The sequence below is a fragment of the Corella eumyota genome, chromosome 7 (assembly GCF_963082875.1).
Source record: "Corella eumyota chromosome 7, kaCorEumy4.1, whole genome shotgun sequence".
Lineage (NCBI taxonomy): Eukaryota > Metazoa > Chordata > Ascidiacea > Phlebobranchia > Corellidae > Corella > Corella eumyota.
This window is the reverse complement of record NC_137496.1, coordinates 3,536,294-3,561,927: the sequence shown is the minus strand read 5'-3', so window position 1 is coordinate 3,561,927 and position 25,634 is coordinate 3,536,294. Positions and strand designations below refer to the sequence as shown.

General features: G+C 31.9%; 7 protein-coding genes across 8 annotated transcripts; 6 read left to right on the top strand and 1 right to left on the bottom strand.

Annotated features, from left to right (window-relative positions):
- The first annotated feature begins 1,582 nt into the window (after positions 1-1,582).
- Positions 1,583-8,654, top strand: LOC145759153 (kielin/chordin-like protein). The gene is made up of 10 exons (XM_082572912.1): positions 1,583-1,956; positions 4,015-4,191; positions 4,385-4,534; positions 5,906-5,992; positions 6,444-6,563; positions 6,781-6,954; positions 7,074-7,277; positions 7,357-7,554; positions 7,654-7,869; positions 7,970-8,654. The coding sequence occupies exons 1-10, from the start codon at positions 1,668-1,670 to the stop codon at positions 8,161-8,163; spliced, it is 1,809 nt and encodes a 602-aa protein (XP_082429038.1). The 5' UTR covers positions 1,583-1,667; the 3' UTR covers positions 8,164-8,654.
- Positions 8,655-9,770: 1,116 nt separating this feature from the next.
- On the top strand, positions 9,771-11,186 carry LOC145760056 (putative trace amine-associated receptor 3). Its single transcript, XM_082573921.1, has 6 exons — positions 9,771-9,834; positions 9,904-10,194; positions 10,354-10,493; positions 10,604-10,754; positions 10,924-11,023; positions 11,091-11,186. Exons 1-6 carry the CDS (start codon positions 9,795-9,797, stop codon positions 11,170-11,172), a joined length of 804 nt encoding a protein of 267 aa, XP_082430047.1. The 5' UTR covers positions 9,771-9,794; the 3' UTR covers positions 11,173-11,186.
- A 242-nt stretch (positions 11,187-11,428) lies between these two features.
- On the bottom strand, positions 11,429-13,254 carry LOC145759936 (uncharacterized). Of its 2 annotated transcripts, XM_082573789.1 has the most exons (6): positions 12,800-13,254; positions 12,356-12,646; positions 12,103-12,260; positions 11,892-12,039; positions 11,706-11,808; positions 11,429-11,610 (listed from the first exon to the last, which is right to left on the bottom strand). In XM_082573789.1, the coding sequence occupies exons 1-6, from the start codon at positions 13,245-13,247 to the stop codon at positions 11,475-11,477; spliced, it is 1,284 nt and encodes a 427-aa protein (XP_082429915.1). In that variant the 5' UTR covers positions 13,248-13,254; the 3' UTR covers positions 11,429-11,474. The 2 variants fall into 2 exon arrangements, with proteins under 2 accessions (XP_082429915.1, XP_082429914.1); XM_082573788.1 differs by having other exon boundaries at positions 11,892-12,260.
- Positions 13,255-14,205: 951 nt separating this feature from the next.
- On the top strand, positions 14,206-16,408 carry LOC145759698 (C-C chemokine receptor type 8-like). The gene is made up of 6 exons (XM_082573548.1): positions 14,206-15,151; positions 15,217-15,507; positions 15,576-15,721; positions 15,786-15,942; positions 16,093-16,195; positions 16,309-16,408. The coding sequence occupies exons 1-6, from the start codon at positions 14,443-14,445 to the stop codon at positions 16,406-16,408; spliced, it is 1,506 nt and encodes a 501-aa protein (XP_082429674.1). The 5' UTR covers positions 14,206-14,442.
- A 2,490-nt stretch (positions 16,409-18,898) lies between these two features.
- On the top strand, positions 18,899-20,876 carry LOC145759697 (adenosine receptor A3-like). The gene is made up of 6 exons (XM_082573547.1): positions 18,899-19,511; positions 19,581-19,871; positions 19,938-20,083; positions 20,154-20,304; positions 20,423-20,525; positions 20,673-20,876. Exons 1-6 carry the CDS (start codon positions 18,899-18,901, stop codon positions 20,770-20,772), a joined length of 1,404 nt encoding a protein of 467 aa, XP_082429673.1. The 3' UTR covers positions 20,773-20,876.
- Positions 20,877-21,258: 382 nt separating this feature from the next.
- LOC145759695 (uncharacterized) lies at positions 21,259-22,303 on the top strand. Its single transcript, XM_082573544.1, has 4 exons — positions 21,259-21,357; positions 21,664-21,820; positions 21,940-22,042; positions 22,141-22,303. Exons 1-4 carry the CDS (start codon positions 21,259-21,261, stop codon positions 22,238-22,240), a joined length of 459 nt encoding a protein of 152 aa, XP_082429670.1. The 3' UTR covers positions 22,241-22,303.
- Positions 22,304-23,480: 1,177 nt separating this feature from the next.
- Positions 23,481-25,475, top strand: LOC145759356 (adenosine receptor A3-like). The gene is made up of 6 exons (XM_082573166.1): positions 23,481-24,118; positions 24,188-24,478; positions 24,545-24,690; positions 24,761-24,911; positions 25,030-25,132; positions 25,276-25,475. Exons 1-6 carry the CDS (start codon positions 23,506-23,508, stop codon positions 25,373-25,375), a joined length of 1,404 nt encoding a protein of 467 aa, XP_082429292.1. The 5' UTR covers positions 23,481-23,505; the 3' UTR covers positions 25,376-25,475.
- The last annotated feature ends 159 nt before the right edge of the window (positions 25,476-25,634 follow it).

Genomic DNA, 25,634 nt, shown 5'->3' with positions numbered 1-25,634 from the left:
CGTTAAAAATTTTTCGATTACTTTGTCGGACGTGAAATTTTATGGAGGTATTGTGACAATGTAGTGTAGTAGGTAAACTGAAAATTTCTTTAAATTTCAGTTAAAACTTGAGTTTCAAGATTGTAAAGGACAAATTTAAAAAACTGAATGTTAAATAAATGTCAGGGGTATTCAAAAAACGCCTAAATTTGAGGTCAAAATTTTTATAAAAAAACATTTTTTCGACCAAGATGTTGAAAATATTAAGCAAGTTGATGGGGTATGTTTATTATAAGCAAACTTGCACAAATCTGAAGGCTACACACAGGTAGACAAACAAGATGAAGTAGGTAATGGCATTGGAATTTACACAGTCAATAGCAACGTTAATTAAACCTAGAAGTAATCTAATCAACGCGAAGATAAGTTAGGCACAGAAGTATGTAAAAAAGTTAATTAAAATACAAAGGATTGTACGGATATCGGTGATGTATAAAAAGCCTTACGTTTTTGATGTAAATTTACAAGTGTTTTAATGGACTCAAATAAGTGTCATGTATTCTATGAATACTGGCCTAAGGCTAAATTTTCAATTGTTTAAATAAATAACCGGATTTGGATTTTTAACACATAGCTGAACGTTTTGAATTACGCGTGCGCGAATGTAAACCCTATACCAAGCGCACGACGCTTTTTTATGTTAATTTTAAATGGGATTTTAATATATACCTACAAAAGGGTTAATCGAAGCTTAATTTAATATTGAACGCAAATTTAAAGCTGGATTTGCTCAGCTAAAGTTAATATAAAAACATGTTGACATCAATTGAAAATATAAATACATTTTTGTAATCTCGTTTTAGAGTCATGTAAAACCGATCTCTCATAAGCATAATATATCAGGGCTTATATGTAAGCTGGATGCCCACTTCAGTGCCGGTATATTTAGAAATATGACATACACCCTTAAATAACAAATCTCAAGATTTTCTGCTTGACAGGTTTGTGGATTGGTTTGAACAATATGATTAATGTCTTACGATATCCCTGTTAAGCAAGGGTTTGAATAAAAAGCCTGTATATTTAAAACCACAATGATGTAATTGTTAGCGTTTTTTGGTTTGATCTTTATTTGAAAAGATCCATTTATGAGATATAAAGATATTCGGTTTTACTTTGGTGAATCAGCATTAAGAGTTATCGTAACATATACGAAGCTCGGTGGTATACGCAATCTATAAGTAAAGTTCAAATTGTTAATGTAAATATTGGGTTTGAATTTTTGTTTAGTCTGTTCAGGTGATTTGGCGCCTTTGGTGGGTTTTTGATTAACTGTTTGGGATGACATAATGTCTGTGAGTAATTACATTTAGGCAAGCCGCAAAAAAAACGTTTTCGTACCCAAATAGCAAGTTCAAAATACCAGATTAAAAAAAAGTTAATGTAAGTTACAATGATTTGGTTTTAGTAATACTAATTTAGTTAAGAACGTTATTGACCGGCCCAGCCCAATAGCTGGGCGTGAAGTGTATAGCAAGCAGGTTACATCACTTGCTAAATAATGACTTACAATAAAAAGAAGTATATATCGTTTTAATGTTTCAAAAATTTTAAATTTTATTCTGTTGTTTTTAGAGGTTGAATTATTTAATAAGTAAGATATAGGACCTGCAAGTAAACCTAATAGAATGGAATTTCAACTACCTTCGTTCTCCAAAAAATATTTAATTTTTGCGTCGATATTTTTAATTGTTCTCGCACAAAACACACTTGGAAACCCTGTTTTAGAAGACCACGCGACATCGAATTTCGAACCATCTCCGCCCGATTCCGAAGTCGATTATGACGTCATAGGTAAAAGTCATCACAAGCACCATCGACACCATCATTCGAAAAGCGTAGAGGTCAATTTAGATGACGTCATGGGCACCATAGAAACAAATTCGATGGCTAGATTACAAAAGGCCGCAAGTTACGGTAAGATTTCAAAAATAAATTTTGCCTAATACTTATAAAGGTAATTCGACATAATTACCCCCAAACTGCACTTACGTCACTAATTATCACCCTCCTGTAACTGTGGTTAAGTTAAACAAACAAAGCAGAAGCGAGACGTGCTACTATGACGTCATAAACAGTCGCGGAATGTTAATTGTTTATAATCAGCTTGTTTATCCATTGTTATATTTACCTGGTTGATTTAACAATGTGGGCCATTGTTTCAATTCTAGGAACTATATTTTAGGTAAAAATTGAAGCTAAAAAATCCCATGTAAATTTTGTAACCTTTTGTGCAATAAATTTTGAATGCCTTATAGTTCAATGGCTGAAAATCGTAATAATCCCGATACCACGAAATTGTATATTGTCTCAATTGTGGGTTGCTATCGTAGGAACCTAGTGCTTTTAGGGTATTATTTTCAGTATATATGAGCATGTAATAGCCGTTGTAAAGTAGCAATTTTTATAAGATAAAATATCCTCTTTTTAATATTACCTGTCAATCAAAATCCCCTTGTCGCCTAACACAGGTATTGGTTATTTTTTGCGACAAAAAACTAAGGGTTTAAGCAAAGGTTGTGACTTGCACGTTGTGGTATATATAACACGGTGCGAAATATAAAAGGGCAATTGTTATGGCTGTACACAAAACCATTCAAGTTCAAGCAATTAAACTCTATATTTAAACTTGTCGTTAGTTATATGCATTTGTACATACTTATGGTAAACCGCAATGTAACTAAGTTTAGGTAATATTTATTGATACTTTTAAAGCCTGTTAACAGTAAAGTAGTTTGTGTACACGATATTCAAAGTATTTTTAGGTAAAAAAAATTTTTCCCTAGAAGGACCCTGCTTGTTTTGGCTGATGTAATATTGAAGCATAAGGTTGCATTGGTCTGTTAAATTGACTTAAACAACGCATTGGTCTCGATATCTTGAAGTAAAATCAGGCCCCAATTTACCAAGACCTCGCTTAGAATTTAATGACTAAACATCGTAAAAGTTTTGAGAATAATTATGGGCGGGGAAGTAAAACAATTTTTCAAACGGGCACGTTCGTTCAATATTTGAACAGGCTTTCACACACGACAAGAGTGACGTCATTTAACTTTCGCTCAATTTGAACAAGGCCAATTGTGACGTAATAACCAAACGTTATTGCGCACCTGAGAAATTTATGGCTTGGTCAAAATATTTGATTCTATTAAAACTTGTTCAAAAATATTTTTTAATTCTTATAAAAATGAGATTACCCAACCAATGTATACAGAAGCTAAGCCTACACTAATGACTGTGACGTAAATCTCATAACACATTAGCTGAAGCCACGTGTTTTAAACCACGAAAATTGACAAAAATAACTCGACAAAAATGCAACAACATGTTTGGTTCGGTAAAACTCAAAATTCGAAAATACGAACAGTTATTTCGCTTTATCATTCCCAAAGAATTTTTTGCCGCATTCTGCGTATTATGATAACGACTACGAACCCTTTAAGAACGAACACTTTGTATTTTACGCAAGTTTTAAACTATTAAACGCGCAGTTGTGTATCTGAAAAGTTAAGCTTATCATGCCAAAACACGTTAACATTTCAAATACAAACGTTGTGTTTTACTATAAGCAAATTAAGCGGTTTCTAATCTAATGGCAAAGTCAATGACTATAACAAAAGATTTTTTTCGCAGAATTGTTTTTTTTAAGAGCTTTTAAAAATGTCTCTAAAATCAAATTTTTATAGAATTTATCATAGTAGTTTACAAATACAACAAAAATATTCTTTGCAAACTAAGTGTATTAACTACGTTTACTGTGGTCCCTCAAATTGCTTTTTAAAGTGATAAATAGGTTTTAAACTTGTTTAACCATGGCCTTGCACGTGTCTTCGTGACGTCATTAAAATACCATTGTGTTTGGATAGTGGCCGCTGCTTCAGGAAATTGATAAATAATTGTTCCGGTAATAAATAATCATTCCAGGGTTGGATCAACACAAAATTTTGAAAAAATAAAACCCGAATTTTTTTTCAGTTGAATTGTGCGAACTAGGCGACATCGCGTCATCCAATGACGTCACCTGGAGAAACAACGAGTGTGAGACTTGCCGATGCCACGACACACAGGTGATGTGTGAGCCGGCGGTGTGTCCCGAGTTGGCATGTGAAAACCCGGTCACAGTTGAGGGAGAATGTTGTCAGATGTGCCCCGGTGAGTTAATTACAATCTACAAGTCACGTGATCAAATATAGAGCGCTTTAAAAAGATTTAAGTGGCATACTTTGACACAAAAAATGTACAATATTTGACATTATATTTTGACCCAATTTTTGACATCATTTTTGACACCATATTTGGACACCTTATTTTGACATCATTTTTTACATAAAATTTTGACACGCAGAAAAGTTGTGTGAAGCTTCCGACGGACGACGATTCAGAGATGGAGCAGAATGGCATTTAGACGATTGTACTTACTGTGAGTGCAGCAAAGGAAGAGTCCTATGCTCCGTGGAAGACTGCGAATGGAAATCGTGTTCCAACGCCATCAAAGGTAATAAATAAGTAATCTATTTTGGGATTTTTTGAAGGTCATATTTTGTATAATGGTAAAAACGTGCTCGATATATTACATTTTAAGTGAGTCAGGGCATTGTTCTCAGCGTAAACTTTTCAGTAAACATTTGGGGTTATTTATAAACAAATCTGTTAAAATTGCATTTAATTTCCGGATTTACATGGATCAGTTAATTTAATTTAGCTTACCATATCACAACAAAATGATAATTATTTTCGATCAAGTTCTCTTAATGTCTTTTAACATTCACATTGTGCGAAAGGATATAGTTTTTATAAACCCCAATGCTTGTATATGTAAATACATCAACACATTCTTATATGTTATCGATCTACTGCGATAACAAAATGGTAAAAAAATCGATTTTATCTTTTTAAAGTTCCGCAAAAGCGGTTTACAAAGACATTATTGTTTGGTCGTGCAATTATTTTAGGATATTTTTATCATGTTTGTAAGCTTGTAATTCGGTTATGGTAGGTTAGGGTATCATTTTGAATTATCTAAATTTAACAAGATATAGATAAAATATTGTTTTAAAAGCTTGATCTCATCCAAGTCCCACTCGACAGAGTAATAGAAAGCATATGTCATTAATTTCATATTCTTTTTACAAGCAATACGTTTTTTATTACCCATAAAAACCCGGTGGTAAAACAAATACCCATGTTGTAACAAAACCTGTAAATTTATGGCACAATTACAGGACCGCATAATTACAGCTGTCTGGATTAGGCAAGTTGTAATTGAAATTTATTGAGTGTGTGGTTTCCTATATAGGCATATAAAGTACTTTTGTGTTTGCCTTAGTAAGACTGGCGTTAAGCTAGATTATGACGAATTGGAATTACTTAAGTAACCTTAACCAATTACTTCAATATTCAACCGTGAAGTTGTTGTAGGTAAATTTTGTAACATTGTACCAACACCCCAGTCTGGAAAGTGGGGCGGTTTTCGACGAGATCTCGTGCGTGCAAGCGTAAAAAAATGCGTGACCGCGCGTGCAAGCGTACCAAAATTTCCGGTCTAGGCGTGCACACGTGATATATGTTAGCGTGTTTTAGGCGTCAGTACTGCGCGTGCACATTTTTGTAAGACACCAGGCGTGCAAAACGCTTATTCAAGGCGTGCATTTTTTTTAATGAAAAAAATCTTGTGCGTGCACGCTGCCCTACTTTCCAGACTGGCCAACACCAATAACGACAAAAGTGTAAACATATTTGACCAAAAAATAGGCAAGCTTTTTCGAAAATAAAAATATTTTTTCCTTTACAAAACATTACATTGACATTATCGACATCCAACATATTTATGGCACGTAAGATCTTACAACATGATTTTGTGTTACAGTGCCCGGAAAATGTTGTCCAGTATGCCCTGATACTTCATGCCATGGAAATGTTTCCGAACATGATGCTGGAGCGGTATGGAAAGAAGGTAGATATTTGATTTATTTAAAACCCTTGCTTGGACACAATTTAGTAATAATGGCATAGAAAGAAATATAGAAGACTTTAGTTTGAATTGATCACAGGCCCTTGTTGATACTTTGATGCCAATCTGCTTTTTGTTGTTTTAAACTCAAGAACCTTAGTTAAATAATTAATTTGCTTAAGTCACTTAAGAGTGATGACTGTAAGGTAATATGGCACAGTTTCCGCCGTTTAGCATGTCTATCAACATTCACGTGCTAATCCCTCAGGAGAAAATCCTAACGTAAATCATAACAAACGTTTGTAAACAATATGACAGTTTAAGTAAAATAGTTGTCAACGTAAAAGCTTGAACAATGTACCATAAGACCGATTGTCTTAAGGTCATTGACCATTGTCTAGACCAGTGTTCAAACACTGTTCGATTCTCATTGTTTTACGCATTGTTTCAACAGGTGAATGCACCCATTGTTATTGTTCACATGGCGACAAGGTCTGTGCGAAAGAAAAGTGTCCTCATATTAATTGCACAAACGCATACCGAAAACCAGGAGATTGTTGTTATACTTGTCCAGGTAAATATTCGCTTTGATCTTTGGATTTTTTGGCCTGACTGACCAAGCAAAACTAAGACCGCGTGTAAAAAAAACAAACAATGCGATGTTAAAAGTTAAACCCTGGATACGTTTGACGATAATACCTAGTAATTTAAAAAAGTTAAAATTGCTCTTCTTGATTTTCGTTTGAAACCTTTTGAAATCACAAAATTACGACAATTTTGCTTTAAATTAGATGCGATTGAGTGCACATTATCAACCTGGGGTTCCTGGGGGGAATGCCCCATTCAACCATGCGGTGGAGGGATGACCAGGAGGTACAGGGGTGTTGTAATACCACCAAGAAACGGGGGCTCATTTTGTCATCATATGAGCGAGGCAAAGCTTTGCCGAAAATTACCCTGTGATGGTAAGTCTAGATTCTGTAGAAATAAAACAAAAATGTAGCAAAATTAGAGAAGTAATAGAAGCTCACAGAATACGAAAAAATTAAAGAGATCAACCAGAATATTTCTAAATTTTTAACAGAAATCCCGGTATGTCCGGTATCTGATTGGAACGCTTGGAGTCATTGTACAGCGACGTGCGGTAACGGCAGAAAATTGCGCATGCGCGCAAAAACCAAAGTCACCAAGGCAACGATGACATCACTGATCGATTGTTCGACGACTCATCTGCAGGAATCGATGAGATGCTATACCGGCACATGCAACTTTGACGAGCGTTTGTTAGGTGAGTTTTATTAAAGTATTTGTATAGATCAAGTAAGTGTCTTTTAAAGTTTCCAAACTAAAACGTTTTCTGTTTTTAGAACCTATTGTTGACAATGACCATTGCTTGGACATGGCCTGGTCCGATTGGAGTCCTTGTTCGGAAGATTGCGGCATCGGGGTTCGAACTCGGCACCAAGTATTGTTAAACTCTACCCACCCAGATGCCCACTTTTGCCCGCTACTTCAAGAAACTGATAAATGCCATGGACGAATTTGCGATGAATCAAATGGAAATCGTAAGCTAATTATTTAATTTGAGTACAAGAAATAAGAATCTGTTATAAAATAAATAACTTTATTAAAATAAATCACTCATTCTTTTTTGTTTATCGCAGCCGTCAACTGTAAAGTAACCAAATGGAGCGCCTGGACGCCTTGCTCTGCTACCTGTGGATCAGGAGCAGTAAAGACCAAACATAGGTCAGTGTTAAAACAACCCAGTGCCAATGGACGTCCTTGTCCACGATTAAAGGTAAAGAAATCTTGTAGAAAACATTCCTGCCCCGAAGATATGATTCTGAGTCGTTCAATGATATCGTTCTCCTCATCAGGTAATACAAAGAGTTTTTTGAAATATTTTTATGACAACAATTAAAGTAAAGTTTAATCGCGTTTCTTGTCATAATTATTTTTGGATTCTACAATTTTTAGATGACACATTCTGCGTGTCGGAGGATGGGTCAACCACATATGAGGACGGGGAGAAGTGGGATCCAGAAGAATGTTTGTCATGCACTTGTGTTCAGGGGATGAAGGATTGTCAAAAAATAGGTTGCCCCGTTCCCGGTTGTGCGAACCCCGTTAAATTCCCCGGTTTTTGTTGCCCCTTTTGTTTTGGCCAGTGACGTCATTAAAAAGGGGGTTTTAGAAGATTTTATTATACCATTTCATAAAATTTAAAAATTCTTAAATTTCAAAATACAAATACCAAACAAGCCCTAATAATATTTTTTTTATAATCAAGTTGAATAAAAAGTTCAAGCAAAAACTGAAATTACAACGTTTTTTAAAGTAATTATTGTAATTTTATTTATTGTGTTTTTTAAGGCTTTTGGTCCTTAATATTTCAAAGACGTGTAAATATTGATATTACTCCAGCATATCGTAGTGTGTGTTAATTATGTTTATTTTTAATCCTTGTTTAACAAAAAACGACATTCTTCTAAGAGCGGGCCTTTTAGAGAACTGTAATCGTTTTTCAATTTTACCATTTTTTCTGTTTGCTTAGTATTAATCCTTTTACCGAATGTGCAAAAGTGAAATGACCTTTCTAAGTTATTTGCATGTTAACATGTGTGTGCTTCGTATTTATTTAATAAAACTTCATTTGACTACATTTTCATTTTGTTGGTTGGACACGGTTATTTCAAGTATGGCATTTGTGTCATATCATATTGGACAAAAAAAGATGGTTTGCTTATACTTTTTAAAATTTCAATGTAATCATATGCAAGTTAAATGTAATTCAGAACTTAGACATTAACGACATCCTTTTCAAATACGCAGTGTTGCCATATATCCGTTATCAATGTTCTAATATCACATTGATTTATATGTTTCCGGGGTGGATTTGGACTTGTTATGTCAATTTAGTACAAATATAGCTAGGTTCACTTTTTAAACCGTTAATTAAATCTATGTAAGAATGTATTACACGTTAGCGTAGTTATATATATTAGACTTATTTATTTGTGTCTAACTATAGGTTTGTTGAATGCCAAAGTGTGAGGGGAAAAATATATATTTAAACAAGTAATAAATACTATTATAACCTTACTCTACAAGAACGCTTACCTTATATTTCAAGATGGTAGAATTCACTTTTTACAATTTTGGGGGTTCTAGCTTTTACGAATTTATTAAAAATCGAGATTACACTGAATATAGTGGTTCTGGGGAAGAATACATACCACCAATAAACGTAATAAATGTAACTCAACCCCCCGAAACGGAATCTGTTGGTACATATTGTAATTCATCAACCTACGGAGATTTTAAAGCCAAACATCCTCGAGGCTTTTATCAGAGTTACACAGACAGAAAAGATTTTCAATGGAGATGCTGGCAATGTACGTCGCAGTTTTGGACTTGTCAGAAATACGAAAACAACAAATTCATACCCTATCCAAATATATCAAACGAAACAAACTTTACAGAATACTTTACAAATACAACTGCTCAAACAATAACTCACAAAATACTAGGCCAAGAAAGACACTCCAAAGTACAACTCGAAAGAATAAATAACACTATGCATAATACGTCTAACTTAATTTGTGGCTATCCAACCTTTTGCAACAAGCCTGAGAACTACGGGGAATATTATATGCTACCTGACATGAAGAACGAATGTGATTTAACAGTTGCTTCAGTTCTTATAACATTTTACATACTTCTTGGTTTGGCAATTCTACTTGCAAATTTCCTAGTTATATTAAATTATGTCCAACTTCTGAAGCAGCATTCACGAATTAACATGATAAAAGTATCATTGGCAATAGCTGATTCATTTACAGGTATGGTAGTCAAGTTTGAAAAAAGTTATGTTGGAATTTATTGATATTATAAGTCTTATTTTTTATTAGGTTTTTATCTTCTAACTGTTACCGTTTACAATTTCTTTTGGACGATAAACTTAACGCCTTACGAGATTCTGGAAAAAGAACGAGAACTCCGGGGGTCGAACGCTGCCTTCGCCGGCGGAATTTTTTTCATCTTTACCTTCATAATATCCTTGTATCACCTAACCTTTCTAGGCTTGTCGCGCTTCTACGCGATCGCGTGGCCAATAAAATACAACGCACGTGGTAAAAACACTGTCGTTGTTGGTCTAGTCGGTGTTTGGTTGATAGCACTTTTTGGCGCATCATCACCAGGTACAAACATAGATATTCAAATCAAATTGTTTCTTTCAAACTTTGTGTGCTTCTCGTTTAATTTATTAGCTAAAGTAGACCCTCAAAATGTAGATATTTTTTCCATGGGTCGTTATCTGGTTTTACAAGATTTAAATAACTTGCTTGTTTAAATTTTAGCTTGGTTTCCCAATGCTGTTACGTTCGTATATTACCCGGGAACTTTCACTTATATGGCAGCAGCAAAAAATAAATACGTCTATCTTGGCGCAGTTATTTTTACCATGATCGTAATGTTTATAGTTCCGTATTTTACTATGGTAATCTTTGTTTATTTTAATATGAATAATTTCTTGAAGTGTACAGCATTCACATATAGTAATATTATAAAACTTAAGTCTGACTTTATATCTGACCAAGCCCTTTTTAGTGTGCAACTACAATAAGTTCGTTTTATCAAATTCACAAAAAGTTTAAACAGTCAACGGACCCATCCTTATCTAGGCACGAGTCTAACAAGAAAGAAATATCGGCTTTGAAAACGATCGCACTTATGCAAGCCATATTTTCACTAACAAACGGTAGGTATTTTAGAAAAGTTTAATAATATATGGAACAATAATTTTTAATCATTTCTTATACAAAATTTCACGAGTTCAAATTTGTTTTTAATAAATAGCTTCCCTACTTTTTGCTTTTTTTTGGTTTATTTTATTCATTTAAAGAATTAATATTTATTTTAATTGACAGTACCCCCATTTTTGGCTATATTTTTAATGTACATCAGAGTTGTATCTTGCGAGGATTCGGCGCCAATTATAATTTCGCTTTATCTTTCAATGACAAATAAGTATGTTTAATTTTTAGATTCAATTTATTATACTAACTTAACATTTTTTAATACCAATTTTTTTTAGGTTTTGTAATGTGATAATTTACTGCGTCCGAGAGCCGAAATTTAGGAAATCTATGGCGAATTTTTTTCGTGGAAAATCATAAATTACCACTTTACAGCAATAGATTAATTAAATAAACTACAAATATTTATAGTTTATAATTGTCAACTCTGTTTAGCGTTAGTTTAATATCCTTTTTTTCATTTATTAAATAAAGTTTAAATTCAAATCCTGGTGTACCTTTTTTTAAACTTATATGAAATATAAAATACAGCCTTACTTGACCACGTGCTAATAAATAAACCAATCTGTTTTTAAAGTATTTTTATACAATTAATTAACAACAACACATGACCACATTACGCAATTCCACTTTACAGTATACAACAATGATAAATATTTTTTTTATAAATTTGTCGGTTGTGTTTGCTTGGACGAAGTTGAAGATTTTGAAACTAAGGGATGTTTGAAATGAAATAACTCTCTCATCTTTTCCTTAAACATGTCGTCCCTAACGCTATAGATCAGAACATTAACCAAACTAAAACAACAAGTTATTTGTCAAGATGAAATTCAAAAAAAGATTATTACTTTTTTATTACTGAATTTTAATATCTTTTTTGTTTTATGAAGTACCTGTTTGTCATTGAAAGATAAAAACAGATCAAGTATGGAACAACAAATGTATCACAGTTCAAATATCCAGAAAAAAACAAACATTCGGCAACAATAACAGGGACTAAACATTTTAAAGTGTTGTAAACATATTGTTTAATGTGATTTATTACAAACAAAACAACTGAGTTAAAAATGATAATTTACCTAAAGTTACTGTATAGCCAATCTGCATGAGTGCAACTGAAATATATACAGAAACCTCACGCTGGTTGACACTTTTTTTGCCCCGAATTTTTCGAGATTTTTTTGCTCGTCTTCGTATGTAAATAAAAACTAAAACTGTTAACACGGTCTGCAAAAGTAAAAAAAAATTTCGGTAACGGATACTGAAAGTGCAAACCAATTTGACACTTACCATTAACACGTAAGGCAAAATGGTAAACACAGCAACTATAGCAAGGGACGCCATAATTCCCGTGTTATTAGCTACAGCTGGTCCATAAGCCAGAGGAGCTGGAAAGTATAAATACATGCTGGAGTAATAAACAAACGTCACATATCGTTGAAACCACACTGTAAAATAAATTGAAGACTTGGTAATTTTAAGCCCATGTACATTTCTAAGTTTAGGTTACTTTACATGCAAAAATTCTGTATTAAAAACTCACGAGGTGATGTCGATATTACAATGGCTAAGATCCAGATTACTAAAACTCCGATATTGAAATTTAAATCACTTTGTTGACTATACTTTATAGGCTTTACAATTGCATAAAAACGTTGTATTCCAAGGTAAACTAGATGATACAATGAAGCCGCATAGCCAAGCAAGAAAAATATTCCCCCAGAAATAGCTTGCGGAGACCCCCGCATTTCTAAATGCCATTTCTTAATATCAGAAGGCGTTGAAGTTATTGACCAGGAGAAGTTGTACAGAACAACCACAAGAAGGTTGATTGCTAAAAAAAGTGTGATGACTGGTTAATTTAACCAGAAGACCCTCTGTTCTGGCCAACTAACCCTATTAGGATTAAGTTGTATTTACATTTACGAAAAAACATATTTAACAAAATTTTGTTATAACAATGCTATCATAACAAGTGTTATTATACCAGTAAATAGATCAGCAACAGCAAGAGAAGCTTTAATCTTATTAAAATTCGACTTGACTTTATACGTTGATACGCTCCAGATAACCAACGAGTTGCCAACCAAAACTAACAAACCCAAAATGATACAGAACACAGCAAACAATGCTGCGTAACCCATGTTGCATCGATCGCATTCTTGCAAAGTAAAGTTGCCACATTGCTGATAAGAAATATTTCCACAAAATGCTTGTGTACCACACAATTTTACTGCCACTCTATATCCTACTATAACTTCAGTTGTATTTCTAACATCAGTAAAATTTTCATTTGATGGTTCTGTCACTGCGGGTAAGATTATCTCATCTTCAAATGGGTCTTTGTAGAAAATAACATCAGGTGGTGCAGCACCGGGAATTAGTTCTGGTTCTGTAGTAGGCGGTGGGCCATCTAAAGATGTAGTAGAACTCATAACTAAATAGAATTCACTGTTACATATACTCTGGGTTTTCGATTTTACTAAATGCTCTGCTGTTATAAAAAAAAACTATTAATTTTATTGACCCAAACCTATGTTATTCTTTATTAAATTAATTGTAAACCTACGCCCTTAAACAAAAAACAATCTGGTTTTCATTACAATATACTGTTGATAAATAACATTTAATTTATTTTGAAGTTTGACGTATCCTGTTACAATTACAAATCGAAAAAGAAATGCGGCAGATATAAATTGCGCACAACTGACGTATGTAAAAATATAGCTACTAGATGAGAATAGCTTAATCATGGTTTAAAGGTTATGATTTTCGCTACAGATTACATTTTTCGCTACAGATTACTACAGATTACGTTACGCTGTATCTAAATTTGACATATCAGCACTGGTCAAAAACAGCGTTAAAAACTGAAATAATTTTGTCTATTCTATTAGGAATAAAAATAAAATTAAAAAACTTTTAACTGCATAACACGTTTCAAAAAACGTAAAGTTTCATGATTAAATTAGCCTAAAATAAAAATAATTGACTACCTGACCCAAACGTAACCTCTGGAAGTTATATAGATACTATCAAATTGCTAAAACAAGTCTAACGCTTGTTCAGTAACATTAGTATTAATGTAACACTACGCATTAAATCGATATAAAAAAAAATTTCCCAGCAACTAATTATTGGTAAATACACACTAATTATATTGAGAATAATACTTTAAGAATGTTGCGGAACTTCTAAAAACAAGTTCAGAGCTTACCAAACACACGATGCCTGTTTATCAGCATAAACAACATTGCCATTAACACTTTTAGATTTTCAGAAACCTTTGTATATTTAGCAAAACACTTATATTTTATAGCCCGTGGCATAAGAAAATGTAAGCGAAATAGTATTCTTTATTCTTCTATTTAAGTTTATCATGTTTAAAAAAATGTCGGTTAATTTTTTGGCATTATAAATATCAATTGATTTTTTATTAAATTGCATTTTATCGCAGATGAACCAGCCTTGGCAACATCTTCATATTGGCAGAATTTAGCACCAAAAAACCTTACGAACGAAAATAATATTTAAAAAGATTGTCATAAGGCCGTAAAATATTGCAGTGTTTAATATAAAAATTGATGGTCTTTCGGTAATTATTTTTATAGCACGCAAAAAAACGTCGTAATGAGTTCATTTGAAGAAGAACCACCGAGTAAAAGTATTTGGCATGATATTTCAAAAACCAGCAAAAGTGGTTGGTTTAACGCAACGACAACCAGTGGAAGTGGTTCAGCTGAAAAACCAAGTGGAAGTGGTTGGTACCATCCACCAATTACCAGTGGAAGCGGTTTTCACGAAACACCAACAATTAGTGGCAGTGGTTATAACAGTGAGCAAACTACTGAAGTAAATGATACAAGAACTATTAAAATTCTTACTTTCGATATAGGTTTGCTGAATAACCGGAATTCCAGTTTACAGTATCCATCATTAGAAAGAACCAACCTGAACCAGAAAAATGTTATACAATTACTAGATAACCATCGAAATATATCATCTGTTTTAATACTTAAAAATACTAATAATGCAACTCGTAAGATTTTATCACGTTTGGAAGAAACACTACCCACTAAAAATATTGTCTTAGATGTTTTTGGCCAGCCTGCTTTCTGTACAAAAAAATATTTTGATAGTTGCTCCAATGAAACCGCCCTAAACAACTGTAATGAATGTAATATGAAGTATGCTGCATTATTTGCTGTATTTTGCATTATTCTTGGCCTTTCAATTTTGATTGGCAATTCGTTGGTAATCTGGAGCGTAGTGAAAGATAAAAAGAGAAACAAAAGAAGCAAAATCAAAGCCTCACTGGCCTTTGCTGATTTACTAACAGGTAAATACATTGAAGTAAATATTTGCTTGCCAATATAAAAATATTTTAAAGAATTTTCGTTTTAGCTTTCGATTTGTTGGTGATTGTTATGTACAACTTTTCTTGGACTGTAAACTCCACGTCTTTTAGAATCATAAAAACGCATTTGGAATTAAGAGGTTCGGCAAAAGCAACTGCTGGTGGTACATTTTTTATTTTAGGGTTCACAGCTTCTCTATACCACCTGGTCTTTCTAGGCCTGCAGCGTTTTTATGCAATTATGTGGCCAGTAAAATACAAACAACAGAGTAATTTAAGATTTTATATTGGTCTTTGCCTGGTTTGGATTTCGGCAATTGCATCGGCTACAATTCCACGTAAGAAACAACAAGATTGTTTATTTAAATTTGGTATTTTATAGCTTAAAAATATATATTTTTTACAGTTTGGTACGATGGAAAAATTGTGTTTGTTTATGATTCTAAAGTTTTTATGTATTTACCTGCACCTCAATACATTACATTAAATAAAACAATAGCCCCCGCATTGGCAATGTCGGTTATATTCACCTTGGTACCTTTTATCATTATGGTGAGTATAAGTGCAATAAATTTTACCAACACGTATTAAAATACACAATGTTATTTTTATATAGACTTTGATTTCAATTGCTACGGCTATAATTATTCGTTATCGGTTCAATTTATCGCCCTCAATTCGTCATCAAAATTCTAGAAGTAGAGGCAAGAATTTGGGAATCAAAGCATTTAAAAATGTGGCTTACATGCAAATCGGATTTACATTAACATTAAGTAAGTGAATTTTAAGCTAAAGTTATTTTACATAAGCCCTATGACAACTAACAACGCTGTAGTTCTAATAATTACTGTGTCAATTAAGTCAATGTTCAACACAGTCTAAACAACCATCAACTTTTCTGCCTTACAATTTTTTTTATTTAGCTCCAATTATTGTGTCGGAAATTTTATTGAGCAAAAGATATTTTACTCGTGATGACGTTTCAGTTCCCTACACAATATGTCTTTATATTACAATGTTGAACAGGTATGATCATTTTAACCTTTTGAACAGTTTTGAACACTTAGTGTGTTAATATATTAATTTTCATCTTAAGAAAAAGTTGGTTTCATAAGTTTCACTTTGTTTTTTTTTCACAGTCTAGTAAATGTACTGATATACAGTTTCCGTGACAAAGAATTTAACACTAAAGTCAAGGAGATATTCACATCTCTAACTCTACGAAATTCACCATCTTAAAAGATATCTTTTTCCGAATTAAAATGGCAACAAAGTGCTAAATAAAGTTATGACATAACACATTTATGCGTTACCTACATTTTGCTTGACAATAAGATTATTAATGTACCAGATGATAAATTGTAATTCGTTGCTGTTGCTTTCATATATGCTATATTATTGATTCTATGTATAGTGATATTTGTAATTGAAGTAAATTTAATAAAATGTTTATGTTATATTAAACAAATATTTTGTATTAAATAAATAAAAGGCATTTGAATTAGACATAGGAAAAATTAGGTCTTAATATTAACCATTATTTATTGAAAGTTGATCGTAAAAAAAACAAGAATGACTAGTACAAGTAGTTTCAGTACAGAATCCATTGAAGGATCTTTACATGAAACAACCATACCTGAAAGCGATTCTTACAAAACATCAACTCTTAAACCTACTGATAAATATGACATACAAAACACAAGTGTTTTATTACCAGCAGGAAAGAGTATACTACCCAACGACGCTCTGTTAGTTTTAAATCTACAAGAAAGACCATATGAAACTCAAAATTTTTTAACTTTTAATCAAACTCTGTTTAACTACACTGTTAAGTTTCGTTCACATGCATGTGGCCAGCCCGTCTTCTGTTCAAGCCAAGCTTATGATTATTGCTTTAATAAAACGACCTTAAGAAATTGCAAAGAATGTAACATGGGTTATGCTGCATTGTTTGCTGTATGTTGTATTATTCTTGGTCTTTTAATACTGGTTGGCAATTCTTTGGTAATTTGGAGCGTCGTTAAACAAAAAAAGAGAACTAAAGAAAAGAAAATTAAAGCTTCCTTGGCGTTTTCTGACTTACCAGCAGGTAAATGTGATCATTTAAAAATATTTTAGATTTTAATACCTAATTTTTGCACATTGATTTAGCCATTAACCTGTTGGTCATTGTCATGTACAATTTCTCATGGAGTATTAATTCCACTCCTTTTTACGTCGAGAAAACGCATTTCAAGTTGCGGGGATCGCCAAAAGCAATTGCCGGAGGAATATTCTTTCTTCTCGGGTTTACAGCTTCGTTATACCACTTGGTCTTTTGGGGTTTGCAAAGGTTTTATGCGGTTAAGTGGCCGATGAAATATCGTCTACAAACATCTTTCAGCTTCTATATTCAGTTGACTATGGTTTGGATTTTAGCGATTACTGCAGCTACCATACCTCGTAAGTTAAAGGTATATTTATTAAAAACCCATTTTCCTTTATATAATGTGGTCTTGCCTTTTTTACAGTTTGGTTCGATAAGCATATAGTTTTTATATACAACTCCATAATATTCCTGTTCGTACCAGCACCAACACGAGCAAGAAAAGATAAAACGACTGCCCCTGCAGTGGCAATGTTGCTTGTTTTCACTCTGGTACCTTTTTTAATAATGGTAAATACGCAAACATATTAACCATATTTCTTACGTGAAATATAACTTTACTTCTTGTACAGACTTTTGTCTCAATTGCAACGGGGGTTATTATTCATTACCGATTCAAAACCAAACTCGAAATAGGTCGACGGAATTCTTTCCAGGAAAATGATAGATCGGAAGCTAAAGCATTTAAAACTCTTGTCTTAATGCAAATTGGATTTACATTAACCTTGAGTATATTTTTTAATTATTAAACCCCATATTAAAACAATAAAGCATTTAAACAAAAACATAGATATAAACATTTGCCACTTAATAAATAACATTAGTGAATGTGATTAATGTTTTTTTAGGTTCTTATGTTGTAGTGGAAATTCTTTCAATAAATAAATTATTCCATTGTGACAATAAGGCAATTCCCTATACAATTTGCCTTTATATTACAATGTCAAACAGGTATTTATTTATACAATTAGTTCTAAATATTTGTATTAAAAATTGTTTGCTACTTTAACAAACTTTAAATAATTTTAAATACTCAATAATTTTAACAGTTTGGTGAACGTTCTTATATACAGTGCTCGTGATAACGAATTTAAAGTTAAAGTAAAGAAAATATTCACAAGTACTTCGGAAAGGTTGTCAGTTGGATAAAAAAGTTGTCTTTTTAAAATAATAAACAACCAAATTTAAATATAAATAACCCTGCTTTATAATATTAAAATTTGTGTGTGCGTGAAGTACCTAATAAAAACTTTATAAATGTACTATTTGATAAATGATCAACAACGTCCTCTATTTGTTATTACGCTATAGTGTTCTTATATTGTAATATAATTATATTTGTTGTGTGATACGTGCATTTATAATAAATGTGCTTGGAAATATATAAAGTTTATTTTCAAATCGCAGTTGGAGCAAAATTGGAGCAAACAGTGTATTATATAGCAAATTATTATATATGTTCAAGGATTTGTTATTAAAAAAGGGGGTTAAGCAAGTTTTATACCTTGATCTTAATATTATTTTTTAAATTGATTCAATAATTTAACAAAAGTTTTAGTTTCCAATTAAAATTTAAAATTAATATGTCGTATCAAAGGAACAATACTAAACTAACTGATGAATATTCAAGTGGTAGTGGAGGTGGTTATTATCAAACTTCGACATTTAGTAACATCGGTTCGGATAAGTTACCAGATGCCAGTGGAAGCGGTTCCTACCAATATTTTGGTGGAAGTGGAAAAGAAATAGATAAACCTCCAGTAGCTATGATGATGACCTTTGATGTATCAATTGTAGACTATATGCCGCAGGAATACCCGATTCTCCCCGAATTAAATTATGAGTATATTCCACAGCCTATATACCAGGCAGTGGACAGTATTGTTTTTGATATTGAGCGTACAAATTATACTATTAGTGAAGTTAAGGAAGTCGTTTTATATCGGTTGCGGGTTTGTGGTCAGCCAGCATTTTGTTCAAGCCAATATTTTGATAATTGTTCAAATGAAACCACATTACATAACTGTAATGAATGCAGTGTTGGGTATGCCGTCTTATTTGCAGTGTTTTGTATTATTATCGGTCTATTGATACTAGTTGGCAATTCTTTGGTAATTTGGAGCGTTGTAAAAGACAATAAAAGAAGTAAAAGAAATAAAATTAAAGCTTCGCTTGCCTTTGCCGATTTGCTTACAGGTTGTTATAATTAGTAGAAAAAGGTAATCTTTTAATATAATTTTCTAAACAATCTTTTTAATTTTCTAGCAATTGATCTCTTGGTGATTGTCATGTACAATTTCTCATGGACAATACAGTCTACTTCATTGTATGTCGAGAAAATACATTTGCAATTGCGGGGTTCGGTTCAAGCAACTGCCGGGGGAGTATTTTTTTTGCTTGGTTTTACAGCGTCGTTATATCATCTGGTTTTCCTGGGTTTGCAACGGTTATATGCAATACTATGGCCAATAAAATATAATCAACAAAAAACTGTCAATTTCTATATTGGGTTAACGTTGGTTTGGATTTTAGCCTTTGTTGCCGCAACAACACCACGTAAGTAAACTGTGGATAATATTAATAACGCTTTTTATTTTATCATAACCCTTTTTGTTTTTGCAGTTTGGTTTAATGGAAAACTAATTTTCGTCTACAGCTCTATGGTATTTTTATATTTACCAGCAACAAAACTTCCAAGAATAGATAAAACGATTGCTCCTGCAGTAGCAATGTCGGTTATATTTACTTTGGTACCTTTTGTTATAATGGTAGGTGCAAGTCACAGTGCAATCTATTACCTTAACATTTTAAAGTCATTATTGATATATTATTTTACAGACTGTGATTTCAATTGCAACGGCAGTAATTATTCATTATCAATTTAATTTATCTTCGTCACTACGAGGTTCCAAACGTGGAAGAGATAAGTTACAAATCAGAACTTTCAAAACTCTGGCTCTAATGCAAATTGGATTCACCTTAACCCTTTGTAAATGTTTTAATAATATTACAACAATTTTAATAAATCACTTTGTAAAAACTTAAAGCAAATTATCTTTGTAAAATAGTGGGTAAATTGACGTTGCTAACTATTTACATGTATTTAGGTCCTTATATTATTGTTGAAATTCTGTCAGTAAATATGTATTTTACTTGCGACAACATATCAATACCCTATACAATAGGTATTTACCTAACAATGTTAAACAGGTATGATTAATTTAAAACAACTTAGCGTTTTTATATATTTTAGTTCAATTTTTATACATTTATTTAATAGGATTTAACTGTTGGTTTAATTAAAAACTTACAAATCAACATTGAATAATAACCTTGGTTGTTTCTTTGTTGTTACAGTTTAGTGAATGTCTTGATATACAGTGCCCGTGATAACGAATTTAAAACAAAAGTCAAGGAAATATTTTCAACTACCACGGAAAGATTTTCGATTAGTTAAGAAGTTTTACCTAAATAAAAGTCAGCAAGTTTTATCCCTTATGAATAAAAACATTCAATTATTTATTATGTTGGATAGTTTCCGTTCAAATACATTAGCTTTATCGTCAGTGTTATAAATGTATTAAATGATAAATTATATACCTTGTATGCTATTTATTATTAAAGTTCTATTGTTGTTGTTCATATTAAATTGTAATATACATATTGTGTGTAATATATGTATTTGTTACTTCTACACTTTAAATTGGTAAAAATCACTTACTGGTAAAGCACAAAGTTTATTTTAAGCTTAACATAACTAAGCGAGTTAACTTTAGTGCAAATAATATAATAAATCAGATAGTTTAAGAACCAAGTCGAGGATTTATAATTTTAAACAAAGGGTTATGAGAATTAACTTGTTTCGTAGATTGATCCATATTAAAAAAACTTAGGATTTTAATTCATTAATTTTTAAGATATTACCTCTTTAAGTAAAATTACCATGTCGTTACACGAAAATATTGTCGACCAAGTCAATGAAGTTACCAACGAGAGCTACTTCTATGAAATACCAAGTGCGAGTGAAAGTGGATCGTATAAAGTAACAAAGGCAGTCAAAATGTATTCAATAACTTAACTGTTATTCAAAACGATAAAGGTTTTATATTTATACCTGAGAAGGATCATTTATATGCCTGTGCACAACCTGTTTTCTTTTTATATACAACTCCATAATATTTCTGTTCGTACCAGCACCAACACGAGCAAGAAAAGATAAAACGACTGCCCCTGCAGTGGCAATGTTGCTTGTATTCACTCTAGTACCTTTTTTAATTATGGCAAATACATTTGCAAACATATTAACCATATTACCTAACTAAAATATAACTTCGCTTTTCTTGTACAGACTTTTGTTTTAATTGCAACGGGGGTTATTATTCATTACCGATTCAAAACCAAACTCGAAATAGGTCAACGGAATTCTTTCCAGGAAAATGATAGATTGGAAGCTAGAGCATTTAAAACTCTTGTCTTAATGCGAATTGGATTTACATTAACCTTAAGTATATTTTTTAATTATTAAACCTCATATTAAAACAATAAAGCATTTAAACAAAAACATAGATATAAATATTTGCCACTTAATAAATAAAATTAGTGAATGTGATTAATGTTTTTTTAGGTTCTTACGTTGTAGTGGAAACTCTTTCGATAAATAAATTTTTCCATTGTGACAATAAGGCAATTCCCTATACAATATGCCTTTATATTACAATGTCAAACAGGTATTTATTTATACAATTAGTTCTAAATATTTGTATTAAAAATTGTTTGCTACTTTAACAAACTTTAAGTAATTCTAAGTACTTAATAATTTTTACAGTTTGGTGAACGTTCTTATATACAGTGCTCGTGATAACGAATTTAAAGTTAAAGTAAAGAAAATATTCACAAGTACTTCGAAAAGAATGTCAGTTGGATAAAAAAGTTGTCTTTTTAAAATAATAAACAACCAAATTTAAATATAAATAACCCTGCTTTATAATATTAAAATTTGTATGTGCGATAAGTACCTAATAAAAACTTTATAAATGTACTATTTGATAAATGATCAACAACGTCCTCTATTTGTTATTGCGCTATAGTGTTCTCATATTGTAATTTAAACATATTTGTTGTGTGATACGTTCATTTATAATGATGTGCTTGGAAATATATAAAGTTTATTTTTAAAGGGCAAACCACATCTGATACATTTAAAAAAGGTCAGAGTTTGAGTAAACAGTATATTACATAGCCAATTATTATATATATTCAACGATTTGTTATTGAAAAAGGAGGTTAGGCAAGTTTTATAACTTGATCATTATTATGTTATATAAAATTACAAAAGATCACGCAACTATACCAGGAAACGAAATAACGGGTCGCTATTCGCTAAAAGCGAATCGTTTTTTAAAATTAGCAAATCGTTTTTTACAAATATATTAGAAATAGCGAATCAACCAAAAAAGGTTCAGGCAGTGATAAAACTCTCGTGTATATTTTTACGATCTATTTTACACCAGTTTTACACTAATTTAATTACATCATCATAATCCTGCATAAATGTAGGTTACTATAGGGCATTTAATAACAATAACTTTCTATGTTTTGGCAATGCGTAAATTTCGCTCCCGAGATCGTTCAGTTGTTGCGCAATTAAAAGAATTAAAAATGTCTCGTTTTTCATGCAAAATATTCTTAACGATTGTTTAACAATACGTTACATTTTAAAAATTCCATGCAACGCGTCAAGTGTTACAAAAAAACGAAGATTATGACTTGAACCTAATAATTACTCTAAAAATGCGACCTCATTTTTAGCGAATCGTTTTTTATACGTTATTTCGTACCCTGTATACGGTTAACGCGTTAAAACTTATTGAAAATTTTTTTTATCACTAGCTCGAGGTAACTTTTAAATTTTCGGAAATACTTTTTTAAAATCAAACTTTAATTTTTTTCGTATCTTACTTTCAAGAAAGAACAAGGCAGCTAAAGTGATCCGACTCCTGTGAAATCTTACGATATCTAGAACGTAGCGAGAAATTTCACGGTTTGACGTATATTGTTGAACAGGTACACTGGCAATGTGCCTGGGGGAAAACAAATATGTTTGTGCGCATAAAGTCTAATACTATTATTTTTAAAGTGATTTAATAATGTAACAGATATTTAAGTTTCCGAATTAAAATTCAAAATTAATATGTCGTATCAAGGTAACAGTACTAATCTAACTGATGAAGATTCTAGTGGTAGTGGAAGTGGTTATTATCAAACTTCGACATTCAGTAACATCGATTCGGATAAGTTACCAAATGCCAGTGGAAGCGGTTCCTTCCAACATTTTGGTGGAAGTGGTTCTCACCGAGAATTTAGTGGAAGTGGAAATGAAATAGATAAACCTCCAGTTACTGTGATAATGTTCTATAATCTAGACTATATGCCACAGATAATATATGAAACGTATAATCCACCGCCTGTAATCGAGGAAGTGTTGAGTTTCGTTGTTGATATTAAGCGTACAGACTATACCATTAGTGAAATTAAAGACGTAGTTTCATATCGGTGGCGGGTTTGTGGTCAGCCAGCATTTTGTTCAAGCCAATATTTTGATAATTGTTCAAATGAAACCACATTACATAACTGTAATGAATGCAGTGTTGGGTATGCCGTCTTATTTGCAGTGTTTTGTATTATTATCGGTCTATTGATACTAGTTGGCAATTCTTTGGTAATTTGGAGCGTTGTAAAAGACAATAAAAGAAGTAAAAGAAATAAAATTAAAGCCTCGCTAGCCTTTGCCGATTTGCTTACAGGTTGTTATATTTAGTAAAAAAAAGGATTTTTTTAATAAACCTTTCTAAACAATCTTTTTAATTTCCCAGCAATTGATCTCTTGGTGATTGTCATGTACAATTTCTTATGGACAATACAATCTACTTCATCCTACGTCGAGAAAACTCATTTCCAATTGCGGGGTTCGCCACAAGCAACTGCCGGGGGAGTATTTTTTTTGCTTGGTTTCACAGCGTCGTTATATCATCTGGTCTTCCTGGGTTTGCAACGGTTATATGCAATACTATGGCCAATAAAATATAATCAACAAAAAACTGTCAATTTCTATATTGGATTAACGTTGGTTTGGATTTTAGCCTTTGTTGCCGCAACAACACCACGTAAGTAAACTGTGGTAAATATTAATACCGCTTTTTATTTTATCATAACCCTTTTTGTTTTTGCAGTTTGGTTTAATGGAAAACTAATTTTCGTCTACAGCTCTATGGTATTTTTATATTTACCAGCAACAAAACTTCCAAGAATAGATAAAACGATTGCTCCTGCAGTAGCAATGTCGGTTATATTTACTTTGGTACCTTTTGTTATAATGGTAGGTGCAAGTCACAGTGCAATCTATTACCTTAACATTTTAAAGTCATTATTGATATATTATTTTACAGACTGTGATTTCAATTGCAACGGCAGTAATTATTCATTATCAATTTAATTTATCTTCGTCACTACGAGGTTCCAAACGTGGAAGAGATAAGTTACAAATCAGAACTTTCAAAACTCTGGCTCTAATGCAAATTGGATTCACCTTAACCCTTTGTAAATGTTTTAATAATATTACAACAATTTTAATAAATCACTTAGTAAAAACTTAAAACAAATTATCTTTGTAAAAAAGTGGATTAATTGACGTTGCTAACTATTTACATGTATTTAGGTCCTTATATTATTGTTGAAATTCTGTCAGTAAATAAGTATTTTACATGCGACAACATATCAATATCCTATACGATAGGTATTTACCTAACAATGTTAAACAGGTATGATTAATTTAAAACAACTTAGCGTTTTTATATATTTTAGTTCAATTGTTATACATTTATTTAATAGGATATAACTGTTGGTTTAATTAAAAACTTACAAATCAACATTGAATACCTTGGTTGTTTCTTTGTTGTTACAGTTTAGTGAATGTCTTGATATACAGTGCCCGTGATAACGAATTTAAAACAAAAGTCAAGGAAATATTTTCAACTACCACGGAAAGATTTTCGATTAGTTAAGAAGTTTTACCTAAATAAAAGTCAGCAAGTTTTATCCCTTATGTATAAAAACATTCAATTATTTATTATGTTGGATAGTTTCCGTTCAAATACATTAGCTTTATCGTCAGTGTTATAAATGTATTAAATGATAAATTATATACCTTGTATGCTATTTATTATTGAAGTTCTATTGTTGTTGTTCATATTAAATTGTAATATACATATTGTGTGTAATATATGTATTTGTTACTTCTACACTTTAAATTGGTAAAAATCA

Excerpts from the sequence above, each read along its gene's own strand:
- LOC145759153 (XM_082572912.1), top strand. The coding sequence starts at position 1,668 with ATGGAATTTCAACTACCTTCGTTCTCCAAAAAATATTTAATTTTTGCG. Across the intron at positions 4,192-4,384 it reads ATGTTGTCAGATGTGCCCCG|AAAAGTTGTGTGAAGCTTCC; the intron begins GTGAGTTAATTA and ends TTTGACACGCAG. Across the intron at positions 7,870-7,969 it reads GATATCGTTCTCCTCATCAG|ATGACACATTCTGCGTGTCG; the intron begins GTAATACAAAGA and ends TACAATTTTTAG.
- LOC145760056 (XM_082573921.1), top strand. The coding sequence starts at position 9,795 with ATGATAAAAGTATCATTGGCAATAGCTGATTCATTTACAG. Across the intron at positions 10,494-10,603 it reads TAGTTCCGTATTTTACTATG|TGTGCAACTACAATAAGTTC; the intron begins GTAATCTTTGTT and ends AGCCCTTTTTAG. Across the intron at positions 11,024-11,090 it reads TATCTTTCAATGACAAATAA|GTTTTGTAATGTGATAATTT; the intron begins GTATGTTTAATT and ends AATTTTTTTTAG.
- LOC145759936 (XM_082573788.1), bottom strand. The coding sequence starts at position 13,247 with ATGAGTTCTACTACATCTTTAGATGGCCCACCGCCTACTACAGAACCA. Across the intron at positions 12,261-12,355 it reads TGTAATATCGACATCACCTC|TGTGGTTTCAACGATATGTG; the intron begins GTGAGTTTTTAA and ends TTTATTTTACAG. Across the intron at positions 11,809-11,891 it reads TGGCTATACAGTAACTTTAG|TCCCTGTTATTGTTGCCGAA; the intron begins GTAAATTATCAT and ends TAAAATGTTTAG.
- LOC145759698 (XM_082573548.1), top strand. The coding sequence starts at position 14,443 with ATGAGTTCATTTGAAGAAGAACCACCGAGTAAAAGTATTTGGCATGAT. Across the intron at positions 15,943-16,092 it reads CGGATTTACATTAACATTAA|CTCCAATTATTGTGTCGGAA; the intron begins GTAAGTGAATTT and ends TTTTTTATTTAG. Across the intron at positions 16,196-16,308 it reads TATATTACAATGTTGAACAG|TCTAGTAAATGTACTGATAT; the intron begins GTATGATCATTT and ends TTTTTTTCACAG.
- LOC145759697 (XM_082573547.1), top strand. The coding sequence starts at position 18,899 with ATGTCGTATCAAAGGAACAATACTAAACTAACTGATGAATATTCAAGT. Across the intron at positions 19,512-19,580 it reads CTTTGCCGATTTGCTTACAG|CAATTGATCTCTTGGTGATT; the intron begins GTTGTTATAATT and ends TTAATTTTCTAG. Across the intron at positions 20,084-20,153 it reads TGGTACCTTTTGTTATAATG|ACTGTGATTTCAATTGCAAC; the intron begins GTAGGTGCAAGT and ends ATTATTTTACAG.
- LOC145759695 (XM_082573544.1), top strand. The coding sequence starts at position 21,259 with ATGTCGTTACACGAAAATATTGTCGACCAAGTCAATGAAGTTACCAAC. Across the intron at positions 21,358-21,663 it reads GTGAAAGTGGATCGTATAAA|ACTTTTGTTTTAATTGCAAC; the intron begins GTAACAAAGGCA and ends TTTCTTGTACAG. Across the intron at positions 21,821-21,939 it reads TGGATTTACATTAACCTTAA|GTTCTTACGTTGTAGTGGAA; the intron begins GTATATTTTTTA and ends ATGTTTTTTTAG.
- LOC145759356 (XM_082573166.1), top strand. The coding sequence starts at position 23,506 with ATGTCGTATCAAGGTAACAGTACTAATCTAACTGATGAAGATTCTAGT. Across the intron at positions 24,479-24,544 it reads TGTTGCCGCAACAACACCAC|TTTGGTTTAATGGAAAACTA; the intron begins GTAAGTAAACTG and ends TTGTTTTTGCAG. Across the intron at positions 25,133-25,275 it reads TACCTAACAATGTTAAACAG|TTTAGTGAATGTCTTGATAT; the intron begins GTATGATTAATT and ends TTGTTGTTACAG.